At 37.2% G+C, this 17,933-nt stretch overlaps 2 protein-coding genes and 1 long non-coding RNA gene across 4 annotated transcripts; 1 reads left to right on the top strand and 2 right to left on the bottom strand.

The window, feature by feature from the left end:
* Nucleotides 1–930: 930 nt before the first annotated feature.
* Nucleotides 931–9,233, bottom strand: LOC103469916 (UDP-glucuronosyltransferase 2A2-like). The gene is made up of 6 exons (XM_008417980.2): nt 8,358–9,233; nt 3,123–3,271; nt 2,870–3,001; nt 2,606–2,693; nt 2,022–2,241; nt 931–1,238 (listed from the first exon to the last, which is right to left on the bottom strand). Exons 1-6 carry the CDS (start codon nt 9,112–9,114, stop codon nt 956–958), a joined length of 1,629 nt encoding a protein of 542 aa, XP_008416202.1. The 5' UTR covers nt 9,115–9,233; the 3' UTR covers nt 931–955.
* LOC103469918 (uncharacterized) lies at nt 4,249–17,889 on the top strand. Its single transcript, XR_534424.2, has 4 exons — nt 4,249–4,291; nt 8,398–8,473; nt 9,896–10,000; nt 17,768–17,889. It is a non-coding gene; the product is annotated as an uncharacterized LOC103469918 (long non-coding RNA).
* LOC103469917 (UDP-glucuronosyltransferase 2A2-like) lies at nt 9,859–14,531 on the bottom strand. 2 transcript variants are annotated; one of them, XM_008417981.1, is made up of 6 exons: nt 13,415–14,531; nt 12,566–12,714; nt 12,355–12,486; nt 11,635–11,722; nt 10,946–11,165; nt 9,859–10,141 (listed from the first exon to the last, which is right to left on the bottom strand). In XM_008417981.1, exons 1-6 carry the CDS (start codon nt 14,121–14,123, stop codon nt 9,859–9,861), a joined length of 1,581 nt encoding a protein of 526 aa, XP_008416203.1. In that variant the 5' UTR covers nt 14,124–14,531. The 2 variants fall into 2 exon arrangements, with proteins under 2 accessions (XP_008416203.1, XP_017162176.1); XM_017306687.1 differs by having other exon boundaries at nt 13,667–14,531.
* Nucleotides 17,890–17,933: the final 44 nt, after the last annotated feature.

The following is a 17,933-nucleotide window of genomic DNA, read 5'->3' as shown; positions in this document are numbered from 1 at the left end:
TGAAAAGCAGCATCTCTACTTATAGCTTTACTAAAACAAGTTTCTAACCTCATTGCTGAGGTTGAGTCCAGCCATCGTATAGAGAAAACACTTTTATTCATCGACTGGGAGCTCATTCTTTTGGCCACAATCCATATCTGAAGATCAGTTATTAGACTTGGAAACCACATGGACCAGTGAAATGAGAACGTAACTTTTTGGCTTAGTTGTTATCAAGAAACAAGATACTTGAACTACTTTGATTGGCAGAGTCCAACCTGAGCAAGGAACTCACCTTACTTGTGTCAGTTTATCGTGATTTTGTTTAGACAGTCGGTGGAGAGTTGGTTTGTGAATATTCAGGAGTTTTTGGGAATCAGTGTTTCTAGGAAAATGTCACTTCTGATTGTTTCAGCACCTAAAGTCTTAGAAATCCTCAAATGTGGGCACTTTGTCCCCTTCATGACCCATGCAGATTACTTTACTGAAACTGGGTCTAAAGAAACAATAAGACATTTGAATATTGATTTAATCCCTTTTGATGGAGTCTGTAGTGTTTCAGGGTGTTCAATGAATAATGTTTTCATCCTCAGTCCTGCCCTCCAGTCAGAAGTGTTTACTCTGTTTGACTGTTTCAGATTAGAGCCAGAGGAGGCAGAAACCCAAGATTCACCAGCAGAGAAGAGAGTTACTGAAAAAGATGAAACAATGATGAAGGAAACACACCGGTGGTTGTAATGTGAAGCTGTTTAACTCCTTTACTGTCACTCTTGGAAAGCTTTTATGAGGACACCGGTGATATCAAGGCAGTTCAGATCAAATCTTGGAATAAACCTTCCAGGAAATACTTTTTTATTAATAATTCATAATTTTAAGTATATATACTTAAAGAAATGAGACATTGCTATGAACAACACAAGAAAACGTCTTTTTATTCTTTTTAGATTTTATTGTACAAAAGGGATTAATCTTTTTTTTACTCTGCTTTTCTCTTTGTCTTTTTTCTGCTGCAGCATCTCTTGAAACAGAAGCTGCAGCTCTTGAAGAGGATGTAGATGAGGAGCAGATCTATAATAAGGAGGAAGGCCAGGACGTCCAGGCTGTGGTACTGGTACCAGGTGAGTTCGTGGGCCTGAACCCTCAAGTGTTTGGCTCCTTTGTTCCTCATGGTGAACTCGATCCAGAAGACGGCCTCGTCCCGAGGACTCATGGGTCTGTCATGGTGGATTCTGGACAGTCGCATCACGTTTTCTTTGTAGCTGCGGATGGATGAGTTAAAAAGACATTGGTTACAATATTTTACTATGTTTAATGAATAGTTGTTTCCAAGTTTGCATTTGTGTAAATTATGCTTGATGTTTGTGATACTATTAACTATAAACCAAATATTTTATGTTGGGCATAAGGTATAAAATTCTCAGGTTAGTGCACATTTTGCACCAAAATTAAAACAAAAAAGGGTAACACTTTATTTGATGGGTTGTGAATAAGACTGTCATGACACCGTCATAAACATGACACAACACCTGTCATGAATATTTATGACTGATGTCATAATGTGTCATTCTGTAAATGTCATTTTTAATACAAAGTTGACATTATTCACAAAGTCTTTGTTATGACAACTTCACATTAACCAAGAAATCATGATCTGACATAAATTTGTTATAAAAGTATTATTGATTAAACTTTAAAAATTATGTAGCTTTATGTTATTAAAGCTAAAGTTTAATCAGTAATACTTTTATAACAAATTTATGTCTCAAATAAATTGTTACCCAAAAAAGTTTTCATCCTCATACTCTGTCTGACCTGTAAGGCTAAATTTGTATCATGACGAAGTTTTGATAATGAACTGCACATAATTATTCCAAGAGTCACAAATGGCCCACAGACCTCTGCTGCATAAGATAGATCTAACTGCTTTACACCATAACACAACATTCAACATTCCCTCTTCTACTCATCAAGAATGATGATCAAACCAATAGTTTTTTTGTTTAAAAATTGTAAATAGCACGTAAGAAAACAAAACAACTTACGATTTGTCGTTGATGACCATGTTTACAGCATCTCTGAGGCTCTCAGTTGTCATAAAGTTCAGTTTAACAGTAACTGCAGCTCCTTTGGCCTCCATATGCACCATGTTGTCTGGCTGTTCAGCGAACATGGGGATTCCCACCATGGGAACGCCGTGGTAGATGGCCTCAAAAACTCCGTTTGCACCGCCGTGAGTGATGAAAGCTTTGGTTTTAGGATGACCTGGAAACAACGTTATCAAACATTCATATTTAATTTTTATGAAAATTATGGATAAAATCAAACTAGCTGCTATTTAAGGTTACATGAAACATTTTTTAATAACACCATAACTACAGATTCTTACATTTCTTCTGAGCTACTTCTTTGGATCAAAATAATGAATCTTTGAAAACCAAACTAAGCTAAGATCCATTTGTATAGCAATCAGAAGCTAAGGCCAAATAACAATTTTCAAGGGAAACATTTGGAAACATTTTTAGCAGTGCCATAATTGTCGTTGCAGAGTGGTGTTTCTGTTCATCTCATTGATGTACATTTTAGCACCAGTGATGCTAAAATGTGATGGATGCTATTATATACCCACCCAGCAAGTCGTTCTGTGGGATCCAGTTGTATATTCTGGTGTTGGAACCCAGAGTCTCGGGTTTCTGGCCACTGTATCTCCACAGCACCTAAAAATGGTCAAAACAAGTTTTTGTTTTTAATCAAGTTTTGATGTATTTTGTTTTTAAAACAAAGTATGTGTAAGTCAGACATCTTGTTGTTTGGGATTACATCTACATTTGGAAGTTGGATAAAGAAACTCTACATTGATTTAAACAGATAATCTTATCTGCATTTTCTTGACCTTTTGTGGAAGCTGAGCGAGTGCTGAGGCGATCATGTTCGCCTTTTCTGTGGATACGTTCTTTATCATCGATCCTAAAGAGAAGACAACAATCCCAGCATCTCCAGAGCTCTGGACAAACGCTTCCATTTCCTGCAAAATAGTAATATTTTCAGTCTTTAGGGCAGTTAGTTGACTTTTATCCTGTATTTTGTTTGTGATTATTTATTTAAAAACTTGAGACAACTTTTGAAATGGTGGATTATAACCACACCTCTGGTAAAGGTTTAGCTGGTCTGCAGTGGATCCCTCCAACAAATTTAAAGTTGGGGAGAAGTGGACGAGGAAAATCAAAATCCCAGTAGGTTCTCATCAACCAGATATCCGCCTTTCCCATCAACTCACAGGCACTGGTGGGTGTTCCTGTTACAGCGGACACAACAAAAAGCAAAGGTTTTAAAGTTTCTATGCTGTTTTATACAAAATTAAATAGAGTTGCATAGTATTGATTAATGAGTTAATCTAAAGTTGATTGATCTTATTAGTAAGCAGTCGTTTCCTTTAAAACCTGAGTTTGCATTAAGAGGGCGGTTTTCATGACATAAAGGGTTACATTTTTAAAAAATAAGATGACTTTAATAAAAAATTATTAAGTCTTAGTAAAATTCGTTACTAATTATCTAAATTAGTAAACAGAACATTGCGATGTTCTCACGTTATTAAACTTAGATATTTATAAGATATAATAAAATAGGAACCTCAAATAGAAAAATAAAATATGAAAATATGCGAAATACAGGGCTTAAAGAGCTCCGGCCGGGGGCCGGATTTCCGGGTTTTGATCAAACGGTCCGCCTCAACCAAACTGTAGTCTCCGGGCTTAAAGAGCTCCGTCTACAAAGATGTCTTCTGCCAATCAGAATTCTAGCTCCCTTGTTCTTGACCAATGACTGTAAACCGGTTTGTAGAAAAGAAGCGCATGCGTTCGGTTCAGCGGTTAAATCAAATGTGATATGAAAGAAGATGGAGTTTGTCTCACCCGGTAAAGAAACACGTTTACTTGAGAAAGGAATTAAGAACAAGAGGCGCTGGGCATGGCTAGAGGAAAGAGGACAAGCGGGAAGCTGGCGGAAAGTTTTACAACAGGGGGCGCTGGGATTCTTTTGGGGGGCGTTTGGTCGAAGGTAAACTTAACACCTTACCATAGGCGTAGGAAGCGGGGGGGACATGTCCCCCCCAATATTGGAGACAGTCACATTCGTCCCCTCCAATAATTTCACCGCAGTTGCGAAGAATTTTTAAATCTTCCACTCGCATGCTTTTATTTTGAAGGCGCACAACATCGCATTCAGCAGAGCGCTTCCTCCCCCTCCCCTCCCCCCTCTGAACGGCTCAGAGTAAAGGCAGCAGCAGACGGAGTTAGAGAAACTCCGTTTGAATGAGGTAAACTGTCAGGAATGTTGCCATGAATATCGCTCGTTTATAACATCTTGTTGTCAGTTTACTTTTATATATAGAACTAAATCTTTTTGGGTAAGCGGTTTTAATTCTGGGATTGTCACATGTTCAAAATTTTACTGCTGTTTAAAAGTTAGCTAGTCTAGTCACAATGATTTAGAATAAGACTGAAACAGCAGCGAAATTAGCCTTTTTATTATTTAAAGTGAGCAAAACCTGATCATACTGACCACTTAACATGTATTTATATTATATTATTTAGATATTTAGGAGAACAGCAGTGCTAGAATGATGAAGAAAGGTGAAGAAGCTCTGACGAGGTCTTCATTTAGTTTATTGAAATATGTATTAACTGTTTTTAATTTTTAAATAAACTAAACTATTTTATTATGAGAGGAGCAGGTCAGGGAAGACATAGGAGAGTCAGGTGGAGTTTCAGAGTGTGAAGATATAAAAATTATATTAATTTCAATAAAACCAGAAAGGAGAACAGATGAAGACCGATGTCAGGTTGATTTCTTTCAACGTTTCAATATTTTTTTCATTATTTCCACACTATAAGGTTAATGGTTAGGAAATGATAAGAAAAGTGCTTGAGGAGAGGTTTTAAAATAAATTAGTGAAAATTATTGCTACATAGTAAATAGAGTTGATGTATAATAATGTATACATCTGAAAATTAAGTTGTTTAAATTCTCATTCTGTATGATAAAAACATACTTTTTATATTTAGTTCACATTCTGACACTGTACATCACTGTAGTGTCTGTTGTAAATCCATGAATCCATGCAGGAACATCAGGCTGCAGAGAGTCAGAGGAAGGCAGAGACAGAAACGCATATCTGTAGATATTTCAGTTAAATGTTTGCGGCTGAAAATGACAGGAAAAAAACATTTAGGTTTTTTGCCTCAGTGTTTTTATGGCTCATGTTTGGTAAGTTACTGAATGCAGAGCTGGAAAGTGAGACTGAGTTAACAGTGAGGAGCTAAAGGTCTGTTAGACGTGAAAAGTATAATTTTTATTTATTTTGTAGATCAAACTGTTGCACTGATGTAGAGTTGTTCAAGAAGAACAAAACTTGTTTTTTAGATTTTAGTTTTGTTGGTCAAACTGCTGTATTGAGTTTAAAACTGCCGAGTTCTATTTTATGAGCTGTTTTCTACTTTGGTTTTAGAAAGAAGTAGAACCAGTTCAATTACCAGTCAATTTATATCGATGCATTTTGACCAATAATCAAATGTCTTTTGACCAATAAGATATTTCAGAATCTGTTAGCCTGTCTGTGCTACCAGAGTATTTAGCTTGCTAGTTGTGAGGCAAATTCTAAACTGAGTGTTCATCCTGGAATGACGGTCATTATACTATGCATAACTGTCTTTAATCTGATTATTGGATTGTAAATAATAACATGTTAGAATACTTGTTACTGAAGCAAGGGTCAGATTAGAGTAACGCATTACTGATGTGTTGATGTCATAATTGTTTGACATTTCTGCTCAAGGTATTTACTGATCTGTCAGGTTTCCGATATGCGTCCCCCCCAATGACAGGCTCGTTCCTACGCCCTTGCACCTTACAATCACAACAATACCAGTTTAGACTTTGAGCAACTTGCTAAAACTGTATTTTGTAGCGTTCATTTTATAGCGTTAACACCGGAACTGTAAGTGGTCCGGTATGAAACGGGTGTAATGGAACAACGGTACCACAGCACTTTTAAATTTCAATAATCAGAATGCAGAAATTGTTTCCGTTGTTTTAAAAGGTTTATGTCAGTCTGCCTTTTCCCCATCGATACGCTTCCCGAACGCCCTGCACCTTATGGGTAAAAAAAAAAAAAAAAACCGAGGCGCACATTGCACAAAACTCTGAAACAGGAGAAGCGGGACATAAAACGGAGTGACGAACTAGATGTGAATTATGGCATAAAAACAGAGAATCCGACGCTGAACAGTGAAAAATCAACACATGATGTGAAACACATGATGATTAGGCGGCGCAGCAGGTGATGAGTGAAGATGGCTGGTGGTCAATAAATGATAAATGCAGCAACAGGAAAGAAACTAAAGTGGACATAGCAATAAACCAAGAGAGGATAAAACTAATAAAAGGAAACTAAATGGAAATGAATGAAGAACAAAATGCAAGAATAAACTAAGAAACCAAAGTAAATGCAGAGGAATAAACTGGTATGGCAAGACCTTTCGAGCAAAAATTAATACAGAGGACTGTAGGCAAGAATAAACAGACACTATTTCCGGATAAAAGGTAAAATAATATTGGTTTGTTGAGACCATATCTAATACTGATAATAAATATATCTTACAGACCATAACAGTAAATAACTTAGCACTTATTTATGTTTTTAACTAGATTTGATATATTTATTTCTTCAATATTATTTTCCATGTCAGTGTTGATGTCATGGTGGTGTTCAGTGACTTCATGACACTTTCAATTTGACTCATTAGGATTTGATTAAGAACCAGATTTGTTCTTTGTAATTTCTTTTCCAGTAAAACTATTAATCTATAAACCAATAGACAGGTCTATATAAAGATATAATCCATGTTTCTGTCTCATATTTGCATGGCATTAAAAGGATCTGGAACTTTTGTTTTTCCACTGAAAGCTCTGGTTTGCACAATAAATGGCATGCGGGGGAAGTTTTATGGATGATACTCTGATGTCCCATTCTCCTGAAGGCAGCACAGAGCTGCACCACCAGAAACTGACAAACACTGAAGAGAAGAAGAGCTATGATTAATGTAGTTACAGTTCTATCCATGTTTTAATGTTGCAGAGCTCAGTCGTTTTGCAARTAGATCAAAGTTTAAACTGGCATGTTGAACATCTTTCATCTGGTCATTTTGTGGAATATTTAACAACCAGAAAATGGCAAAGAACATGAATATTTTTTCCACTCTGATTGGCTGCTGCTAGGCCTACCAATTTTAACTTGAATGTTTATTGCATTTTTCGTAGACGCCTGTGGAAAATAATTTCTATTCCCATGACTTTTTTTATTTTCTGGGAAATTATCTTGATGATAAATACAGAACCAAGCATAAAAATCAAAACATCTACAATAGTGATAGTAATATTAATGATAAAATAATAGTCAGTGCAAAGTAGCCTACAAATTCTTTGGTGGGGGGCGGTGAGGGACCTGGATAAAGGCTGGGGGGGCGCTGGGCCGAAAAAGGTTGGGAAACACTGATCGTTGGTAATGTTGCATGTTCTAAATTACTTGCAAAAACATTGACTGAAAGGACTCTTATTTAATGTTCAGGGATTTTTGTCTGTAAGGCAAACCTTTAGGGCACAGACATTTTACATTTTGTTTTGAGTTGAAATGTACTGAAGTCTTATTTATGTTTGAGTGTTTAGCTTGTTAATTGTATTGTTAGAAGCAATTGTTTGCACTATTCAAAGACACTTTTCATTAAACTGTGGCAATAGCAACAGTATAGTTAATTTCTATCATCACTATAAGTTTCAGGCTCAGGATTTTTTTTTACTTTAAGCCCTGGAAATACTTAAATCCCCATCAACAAAAACATGTCTTACTCTTGAAGGAATATTAAAACTTCGCTCCATGAAGCGCATTAACTAACGACCATCAGCTTTTTTAGCATCAAATCTTTTAACATCACGTTATAAATTTTCGGGTTATGTCCTCGCATCTTGTTTTCACTACCCGCTGCTCCGCCACGCAGCACGGCTGACTGAGCGCTACTAAAGATAAAACTTAAGAAGCTTGTTAAATCTTTATATTTCAAAACAGAACCACATAATATACATTTGCAAGCCTGTTTTTGTACCGTTCCCCTTTACCGTTCTGGGACAATGCCGCCATTTTTAATTCTGTATCAATAGGCTGGATGACCAGCGGCGCCCTCTTTAGGATGGCGGCTAAACTACAACACTAAAAGAATGTCTGAGAGGACATGATTAGTTAATTGATTGGAAATAATGTTTACAAGTCTATATTGAAAAACTTTGTATTTCTAATTTGAATACTCTGAAATTACTAATGAGTTGCTTACCTTTGATTTCAGAGTAATATTTGTCCATTTCTTTCCACAGAATTTGTTCCATCATGACGTCCTGCAAAGTGTAGAAGAGGACATTGTACAGTCTCTCTGAGAAGTCCATCTTGTCTGTAAGTTTGCTAGCAGCACCGGGGACGAAGGATGGTGGAGCAGGAAGCTGACCACACATCCTCTCCCAGTTGTTTGCTAAGGAAAAACACAAAGAAAGGACCAGAGGAATTCCCAAAATGTCTGCAGTCAGGTCGCCTCCGCCGTAGATCGGATCAGCAAATAACAAGTCGTAGTTTCCCTCCTTCAGCTTCCTCATGATGGGTTCTGATTTCACAACGCCATCCAAAAACTTAAAAGTAATGTTCTTATTGTTCTTCATTAAATTATAAAATTTTATGTAAATTTCAAAGGGATTCATAAAATCCATTTCATACATGAAGAAGTGAATAATAGTTTCAATAATCTTTTCTAACTCTTCAAATGAGACGTCGACGTCAAAAGGTTCATACTGGAAGCGAGACGGTTCGCTGCTGTTCATGAACAGCGATGTGCTCGGGACCAGGACCGTCACCTGGTGTCCTCTGTCCACCAGTGTCTCCAGTAGGGGCTTCATGTTGATCCAGTGACTGGCGTCACTGTACCACACCAAAATCTTCCCTCCATTTGAGTTTTCTGCAGCACAAAACAGCAGCAGGATGCAGACAGACAGACGCAGCTCCATGGTGGCTGTGTGATAAACCAGCTGTTGTGTTTTTAACATCTGCACCTTAAAGATACTGATTAACCAAATGAACTCTGACTTGCTGCTCTTTGTACGGAATAATGTAAGATAACAGACTCGCCTGATAAAAACTGTTGAGAATATGAAAAAAGAATCTGTTATTTGTCCCCTTCAAAAATTTCTGAAATAAAGACCAATAAATAGCCAAATGATAGGTGAGTATTTTTAGTCTTACTTTTAAAGACATAGAAGAACAGCTTAGTATTTCAAAACAATGACAAAGAAACACCAATGGCTGTAATGTGAAGCTGTTTTATTAAGGTCAAATGATCTTTGTTCCACCCCACCCTCCATATTGCTGTTAAAATTTAACATGGCACATTCATTCTGGCATAAACTGAAATTCAAGTTATAAAATTTTACATAAAATAGCTGAAATAAAAAGTTACATTTGTAGTTTTGAGAGAATGATTGTTTTGTGTTCGATTGTTTTTGACTAATGGGGTTAATTTTTCTAACTTGTCAAACATGTAGATGAATTTAAGCAACTTGTTTTAGTCACAAATCAGTTTGAATCTATGAATAGTTGTAATGCAACTTAAAATTACCATTTATCCAACACATTTTAAGCTTATTCTCATCTCAATATGCATTTACATTGCAGAGGCATAAGGAATACTGTATTACAAGAATAGTAGAAGTGATTTACAACCTACATTAAAAGCCCGTAACAAAAAATAGTATTTTATGAACATTATACTGTTGGTCAAAAGAAAAAAGATGTTACTCTGCTTTTCTCTTTGTCTTTTTTCTGCTGCAGCATCTCTTGAAACAGAAGCTGCAGCTCTTGAAGAGGATGAAGATGAGGAGCAAATCTATAATAAGGAGGAAGGCCAGGACGTCCAGGCTGTGGTACTGGTACCAGGTGAGTTTGTGGGCCTGGACCCTCAAGTGTTTGGCTCCTTTGTTCCTCATGGTGAACTCGATCCAGAAGACGGCCTCGTCCCGAGGACTCATGGGTCTGTCATGGTGGATTCTGGACAGTCGCATCACGTTTTCTTTGTAGCTGCGGGTGAATTTTGGGCAAAATGAGGGGAACAAATTCTGGATAGCTACATTAAAATTTTCCTCCTGTATAAAACATTAAACCAGAAACTGGAACCTGTTTAACTCAACTCTCACAGCTGGAGACATTTGTTAAAGAAACAGTGCCATCTAGTGGCGTTTAGTCTTTCTACAACATTGTCAATACCCTAAACCAGGGGTTCACAAACTTTTCCCAAAACAGCATCAACACTGGTCAGGGACTTTCTTTGCAAACTCACAGACAATAATAATAATTTTAAAAAAAAACACACGCGCACGCACACACACACTTATATGAACATCTATGTTTAGAATGTTTTTTTTTATTATTCACTATTCAATAATTATTACACTCATTTAGCATAAATGCTGCTTCATACAGTCTGATTTTAGTCTGGCGTAAGATTTTATTACCAGATAATCCCCTCTTTTCATTATAAGAAATTATGTGATATTTCAGATTAATCACATCAAATTTTATTTTACTTCCACAGTTCTTTTGGCTTTTCTTGTGGGCTGCTGGACGATTATTTTGGTCCAGCAGCCACCATTTCTTGATAGAAATGTTGGCTTGAGGAGCAAAGCAGCTTCATGAATTCGACTGGCAGCCAGTCAGAAAATGAGCATCAGGAATAACATTTAATCAATTAGTGTATATTACGTTTTAAATAACGGATGCATTTAAGATTAACATTTTTATGGAATTGAATTTTTTTTTTTTATCCAGCTTTCCCTTACAGCCCCTCCTCTGACAAACACTTCCCAAAGATAATGTAGTACTTACGATTTGTCATTGATGACGGTGTTTACAGCGTCTCTCAGGCTCTCATTTGTCATAAATTTCAGTTTAGCAGTAACTGCAGCTCCTTTGGCCTCCATGTGCACCATGTTGTCTGGCTGGTCCCCGAACATGGGGATTCCCACCATGGGAACGCCGTGGTAGATGGCCTCATAGATCCCGTTTGTCCCACCGTGAGTGATGAAAGCTTTGGTTTTAGGATGGCCTGGTACAAACCAACATTATTAAATATTTGTTGATGAAGGAAAAGTTTAATAAATAGATCATTTTAATAACTTTGTTCTCATATTTACATGTTGGAACAGCTGAATTATGAAGTTAAACAATAAAGTGAGTGCTGTACAGTCGACACTCTTTAGTTTGAGACTTAGGGCTTTTTTACGTCATGTTTTGTTTTCAGCACAATACATGACCTCAATACGTGGGGTGGACAAAAAATGTTTTAAAAAACTGACAGTATCATCAGAAATGTCATTTTTACAGTTTGTTCCATGAGACCATCAATAAATATCTGAGTTTGTGTCGCAATGAAGGCTTGCTATATAGCTACCTAAAACTAGGTAACAAACGGCTTTTATTCATAATTTTCATTGTTATCACAATAGTACCACAAAATATTGCGATAAAATACTTTTGTAGAGAGGCCTCTAGGTTGGATTATTAAAATTTCTCACCCAGCAGGTCATTTTGTGGGATCCAGTCATAAATTCTGGTGTTGGAGCCCAATCCTTTGGGTTTTTCTCCGCTGTATCTCCACAGCACCTGCAACCGTTTAAGAAAACATGTTTTTAACCAAACTGAGCTGAGAAATCAACCAGTTAAAACAACTTAATCAATGAATTTATTTAGAAATCACTTTTCACAGACGGTCACAAAACGCTGTACAAGATCAAAATGTAGAGAAAATATAAGAGAAAATAAGAACATAAATTAGTAAATCTGTTACCTTCAAACCAGTGCATGACTAAATAAATGGCTCTTTAAATATTTTTTAGAGTAATAAGGCAAAACTAACTTACAAATAACTTCAGCAAGAAGTATGATGTTTTGATACATGTAAAAAAAAAAAAAAAGCACTTATACCTTTAGCAAATTATTTCAATTAATATTATACACTTAGTACACTAGATTAAAAATACTTGGTAAGATTTTGTGTTTTTGCAGTGTAAAACTCTTGCTCTCCTTTAATTCTCAGTTTTATACAGGAAATGACTACTAAACTGACTTTGAGAACCGAAAGTGAAAATTTAGTCATAAAGTGTTAGTGTAAGACTAACAAGGATTTATGTGGGAGTCCAGAGTTAGTTTGGGATGAAGATGACGTAATAAAATGTCTAAATTGATGATTCTAACTGCAGAAGTTAATCAGAGCAGTAATGGTTTTTTTTTTTTACTTTTTGTGGAAGCTGAGCGAGCGCCGATGCGATCATGTTCGCCTTTTCTGTGGTCAGGTTCTTGACCATCGATCCCAAAGAGAAGACAACGATACCAGCGTCTCCAGAGCTCTGGACAAACTTTTCCATTTCCTGTAAAACAGTCATTTATTTCAACATCTCATTTATTTTGTTTACATCAGCACTAATTTGGTGTCATTATTTATTCTACCTCTGGTAAAGGTTTAGCTGGTTTGCAGTGGATCCCTCCAACAAACTTAAAGTTGGGGAGGAGTGGACGAGGAAAATCAAAATCCCAGTAGGTTCTCATCAACCAGATATCCGCCTTTCCCATCAACTCACAGGCACTGGTGGGTGTTCCTGATACAAACAGCATGTTATTAAACAGAAAAGGTTGCTGTGTATAAAATCACAAACTAATTTAAAGAGTTTCCATCCCTCCCAAAAAAAAACAGATTTTAGATTTTAGATAGGGCTGATACAATTAATCCCGATTAATCAGTTATTGAGATAATCGTCAACTAATTTAGTATCACTAGTAAATTGCTAACTGGAGTATGCAGACTTAATAAAGGCGATTTACTGAAGAACAACACACTCAGAGCAGTTTTTAATACAAAACCATACAATAAATATATACCTTTTAAAATAAAAAAATAATAAATCCTTTGTAAATATGTTTTACCCAAAAGTCCTGAAGTGACAGTTTTAGCTTCACCCATTTCAAATTACGTATATATATAAAATATTCTGTGAGCATCTATTTCTATGCAATCATTAATTAAAGTAAAAATCAATCAATATATAAAATATCAAACACACTCTAAAGAAAAGCTATGTTTTTGCACTTTGGCTATAAAGTGTTTATTTTGCTATTTAAAAAGGAATTTAATTATTTGCACCTCTAATATTGTACTTAAAATCGTTAAGTGGTTGAATAGTTAATCTCCGCAATGTGGCAATTTTTTTTATCCGATCAATCGATTGTCTGAACAATCGATTTCTAAAATATATTTTAGAATATTTGGTTAATTATATGGTGATTTTTCTCTTTTCTCACCTTTGACTTCAGAGTAATATTTATCCAGTTCTCTCCACATTAAGTTTCGCATTACGACGTCCTGCAGAGCATAGAAGAGGACGTTCCACAGTCTCTCTGAGAAGTCCATCTTGTCTGTGAGTTTGCTCATGATTCCAGGGACGAAGGAGGGAGGAGCAGGTAGCTGCCCACACATCCTCTCCCAGTTATGAGCCAAGGAAAAACGTAAAGAAAAGACCAGGGGGATTCCCAACATGTCCGCTGCCAGGTCACTGCCAGGGTAGATCGGATCAGCAAATAACACATCGTAGTTTCCCTTCTTCAGCTTCTTCATGATGGTTTCTGATTTCACCACTCGATGCAAGAATTTAAGGAAATAATCCATGTTGGTCCTTATAAAACCAATGAATTTGTTGTAAATCTGTAAGTAGCTCATGTGATTGACCTCATAGATGGAAAAGAGGAGGAACTCCTCAATAAACTTCTTTTTGAACTCCATTGAGACGGAGACGTTAAACGGTTCATAGCGGAAACGAGACGGTTCGCTGCTGTTCATGAACATCGACGTGCTCGGGACCAGGACTGTCACCTGGTGTCCTCTGTCCACCAGTGTTTCCAGTACCGGTTTCATGTTGATCCAGTGGCTTCCATCTGTGTGCCATACCAAAATCTTCCCTCCATTGGCTGCAGAAAGAAGCAGCAGGACAAAAAAGGTGATATGCAGCTTCATGGTGGTTTAAAATATGTTGGGAAAGAGACAATTCCTCTTGAAAAAGAAGAAATCCAGCTGAAAAGAAAAGACTCTGAACTTCTGCTGTGGGCAGATTCTTTCTGCTTATTTAACCGTGATCATGTGAAACATCAAGTGTTAAACAATGTTGTGTCATACGAGGAAGTTGTTGGTAAATGTGTAAGCATTCCCCTTAATGATCGTCACAGTGATTCAGAACATTTTTGATGCATTTAGCCCAGCTGTGGTTTTATTCTCATCAGAATAAACCAGCTTGAATGCAGCTTTAGAGCTGCCAGTCTAGCTATTATTGTTTCAGAAAGGTATAAACATCATTTTCAAGGTACTCTGGCAATTGTTGTTCAATCGATCGATCAACATTTATTTATGTCATGCATTAAAACACTTTAGAAGAAAAATAAAACGGAAATAAAAAAAATACATTTGACTTTGCACATTTTCTCCAACTTTTATTGATTTAGTTTCACTTTAAAATTATATATGTTTACATTTTCTTGCACTATGACCACAAATGTATTGTGTGAGTATTTTACATGAATGAAGTGGAAGAAAATTCATAATCAAAATTAGAAAAATGTAGTGTACATTTACATTCAGCTCCACCAAGGCACCACTTTGAATCACCACATTTTGCTACATGTTCTTTTCTTTTTTTGGTCCCCAATCGAACCGAGTCTACAGAACTATCAGGTGTGGAAACACCATTATTCTTGGTTTGAATGCAGATGTGAACATCAAGCAGACTGGAGACCGCTCCAAAAGCAGGAAGCAAACTTTAGCGCAGAGCATTCTGAGTAAATACAACAAAAACAAACTCACAAGGATCTTGTGCTAGTGTGAGAAATGGCTCGTTATTTTTTACCAAAGACGAAATTTAAATCCTACCGCCACTAAAATCTGACGCTGCTCCATTTTTTTCTACATTTTGTCAAGAAGGACGTTGCGCTCGTTTTTTGGTTTTTTTTTTTTTAGGCTTTTGTGTCGTTTCTTTTAGTGGTTCTTGGTGCAGCGCCCCTACAGGCGAGGGGGGGAACAGGTTTTGGTATGAATTAACTGCAGCAGCTGAAAATGTCAAGAAAATGTTACAACTTTGGTCCCCAATCGAACCAAATCTATCAGGTGTGAAAAACCCCTAAAAGCTGTGCACTTCGTCCCCCTCATTAACATTGTAGATTCCCTTTTGACGCTAGATTCGGGGGCGGCTGGAAAAACAATGGCTGTTTGAATACTGGATTCAATCCCTGTTGAGCGAGTCAGCATCCATTCACACCGCGAATGTCTTCATTCCTACACCTCCCCCTGGTGGGACACAGCAACCTGAGATGGAAACAGCAAAAATCGTTGTTTTCTGATTTATTTTAATTTAATTTTCATAGGAATTTACCGTGCATTTGCTCACATTCCTGCTGCTTCCTCTGCCTCCTCTGCACCACTTGCTGAGGGTTACAGAGTGTTGCCTTTTGAAGTAGACATTTGCATAATCAGATTAGGGTGCGTGATTGTCTCTGTGCGCCCCCTGCTTCCTTCACAGGGTGCTCCAGAGGAGAGAGGGTGCTGTCCAGCCCAACAATGGAGAACTCCCCTCCTCTGGCAGCGGACACGCAGCCCTTGCACCTGCATCTTCCGCTCCCACGTTGCAGGTCGATTACAGCCACAGCTCAGCCTCGGACCCGCTGAGACTGGGAGGAGGAGGAGGAGGAGGGCGGCTCGAGTGCTGAGATGGGAGAGGAAGGGCAGGGGTTGAGCTGAGATATTTAAACATGCAAAGGGTGAATTGGCTTTAAGGGGATAAAGAGCTCAGGGCCTATCGGCTGGCGCCCAGCTCCAGAAACGCTCTCTTTATGGAGCCGGGAGAGCGTGGGGCTGCCTGCGCCGATCTGCTCCATTGTGATAACGGATTCAGACAGCGTGCCAGACGCTGATAAGGAAATGTGCTCTCAATAGACGATTACCCGCGTGCTCGCGTAGGAATAGTCAATCAGGAAGATGCGGAGGGACTGAGAGGCATGCAGATTTGTTGTTGTGTTTTTTTTTTTTTTTTACACATCGGGTTTTTCCTAACTGCAGAAAAACCGTAATGTTCAGACATGATTGGGAGGAATCTGTAAATAAAGTGTTACCATGACAGCATTTCTACCTAATATTCCAGTTTTCAAAGAAACCGCAAAGCTTATCACTACAAAAACACAAAATCCTACCAAGTATTTATAGTGAAAATATTCACTAGAAGTAAGACAAAACTTACTTGCAAGCAACTTTTCAGCAATAAACAGGATCTCGTTTTAGGTCAATTATTTCTTAACGATGAAAAATGACTATTTCCACTGGCAGATTATTTCACTTATAACCAAACATTTTTACCATCTTAATATTAAAATAATCTACCAACACAACCAGTCCTTTATCAATATTAAGGAATTATTGACTTAAAACTCTTATATATTGCTGAAAAGTTACTTGTAAGTTAGTTTAGTTTTATTTCTAGTGTAACAAAATATTTGCACTAGAAACTTGACCAATAATACTTGGTAATATTTTGTGTTTTTGCAGTGTACGCAGAAGTACGGATTTAATGTGTCACATTACCAAGAAGTGGTGATATAAACCAGTTCCTTCATTTAAAAAAAACTTTACTATGAAATGACTCAATGTACTGTGAAATCATAACTCAGACTCATCATGAGCTTTGTTACATGATTTCATTTCAGGATTACACTGTAAAAATGCTAAATCTTACCAAGTATTTTTAAGTTTAATTTCTAGTGAAAATGGCTTAAATAAGACTAAACAAAATTACAAGTAACTTTTCAACAAGAAATAGAATCTTGTTCAATAAATCTATAATATTGCTGAAATGGCAGTATGTTTAAGTTTTCACTTTTTAGAGTGAAATAAGTCAAACTAGTAGTTTTCCATCAGTATTAAGGAATGACTCACTTAAAACAAGCTTCAATATCTTGCTGAAAAGTTACTTGTAATTTAGTTTTGTCTAATGTCAAGCGCACTTAGATATTTTTACTTATTTTACCATAAATACTTGGTAATATTTTGTGTTTTTGCAGTGTTACAAAGGGTCAGCTGTCATCCCTACAGTCGTTGAGTCCAGCTGCGCTCGGCTTCGTTTAGTCAGATCAGTGTTTACTCTTCAGCTCAGTTAGCCGCCATGTTTGGTCTGAGGATCGGCCACAATAGACGTTTAAGCAACTAAATGTTCACCAGGCGGCTGAAATGAATCGACTGCTGTCGTCAGCTCAGCCGTAAACAAGACAGGAACTCAGAAAACCACAGATGTCTGTGGTAGCAGTCGTTCATTCTCAGGTTTCATTATGGAAAATTTTCACTTTTCTGTAAAGGCAGCCTGGAAAAACATGGAAAAACCTGGATTTTATTTGAATAAGTTTGGAAAAACAATAGCTATTTTTAATTTAGTTTCTGTCCTGTAAATTAAATACCTATCCATCCATCCACATCCAACCAGTCAACATCCATCCGTCCGTCTGTGTTGTCTTATTCTTTCAGCTTTATTGTTTTATCTCTACATTTCTGTATTAATATTTGCAGCTGGTTTCCTGTTTAAATTACTTTTGTTTTCATTTTCACGTCAGTTTCTGTTTTTCTTCCAGGGATTCCTTCTTTCGTTCTCGGCGTTTATGACGTCATCCCTCCAGCATCGCCGTCCACACAACGACCAACTGGACAGCGTTTGACTTCGGAGCGAACTCTGACCTCAGGGGTTACAAGTTAAGCGGACGCATCGAGCCGGTCCTCTGTCAGGCCTCTGGTCAGCGG

This window comes from Poecilia reticulata, linkage group LG9 (genome assembly GCF_000633615.1).
Source record: "Poecilia reticulata strain Guanapo linkage group LG9, Guppy_female_1.0+MT, whole genome shotgun sequence".
Lineage (NCBI taxonomy): Eukaryota > Metazoa > Chordata > Actinopteri > Cyprinodontiformes > Poeciliidae > Poecilia > Poecilia reticulata.
Note: the sequence above shows the minus strand (reverse complement) of the source record. Positions and strands in the feature narration are given on the sequence as shown.

What these genes read in the sequence shown, in the direction of transcription:
- LOC103469916 (XM_008417980.2), bottom strand. Translation starts at nt 9,114, where the DNA reads ATGTTAAAAACACAACAGCTGGTTTATCACACAGCCACCATGGAGCTG. An exon ending in CAGCTAAACCTTTACCAGAG is followed by an intron (nt 3,002 to 3,122) that starts GTGTGGTTATAA and finishes ACTATTTTGCAG; the next exon opens with GAAATGGAAGCGTTTGTCCA. An exon ending in TCGCTCAGCTTCCACAAAAG is followed by an intron (nt 2,694 to 2,869) that starts GTCAAGAAAATG and finishes GACCATTTTTAG; the next exon opens with GTGCTGTGGAGATACAGTGG.
- LOC103469917 (XM_008417981.1), bottom strand. Translation starts at nt 14,123, where the DNA reads ATGAAGCTGCATATCACCTTTTTTGTCCTGCTGCTTCTTTCTGCAGCC. An exon ending in CAGCTAAACCTTTACCAGAG is followed by an intron (nt 12,487 to 12,565) that starts GTAGAATAAATA and finishes ACTGTTTTACAG; the next exon opens with GAAATGGAAAAGTTTGTCCA. An exon ending in ACCGTCATCAATGACAAATC is followed by an intron (nt 10,142 to 10,945) that starts GTAAGTACTACA and finishes ATTCACCCGCAG; the next exon opens with CTACAAAGAAAACGTGATGC.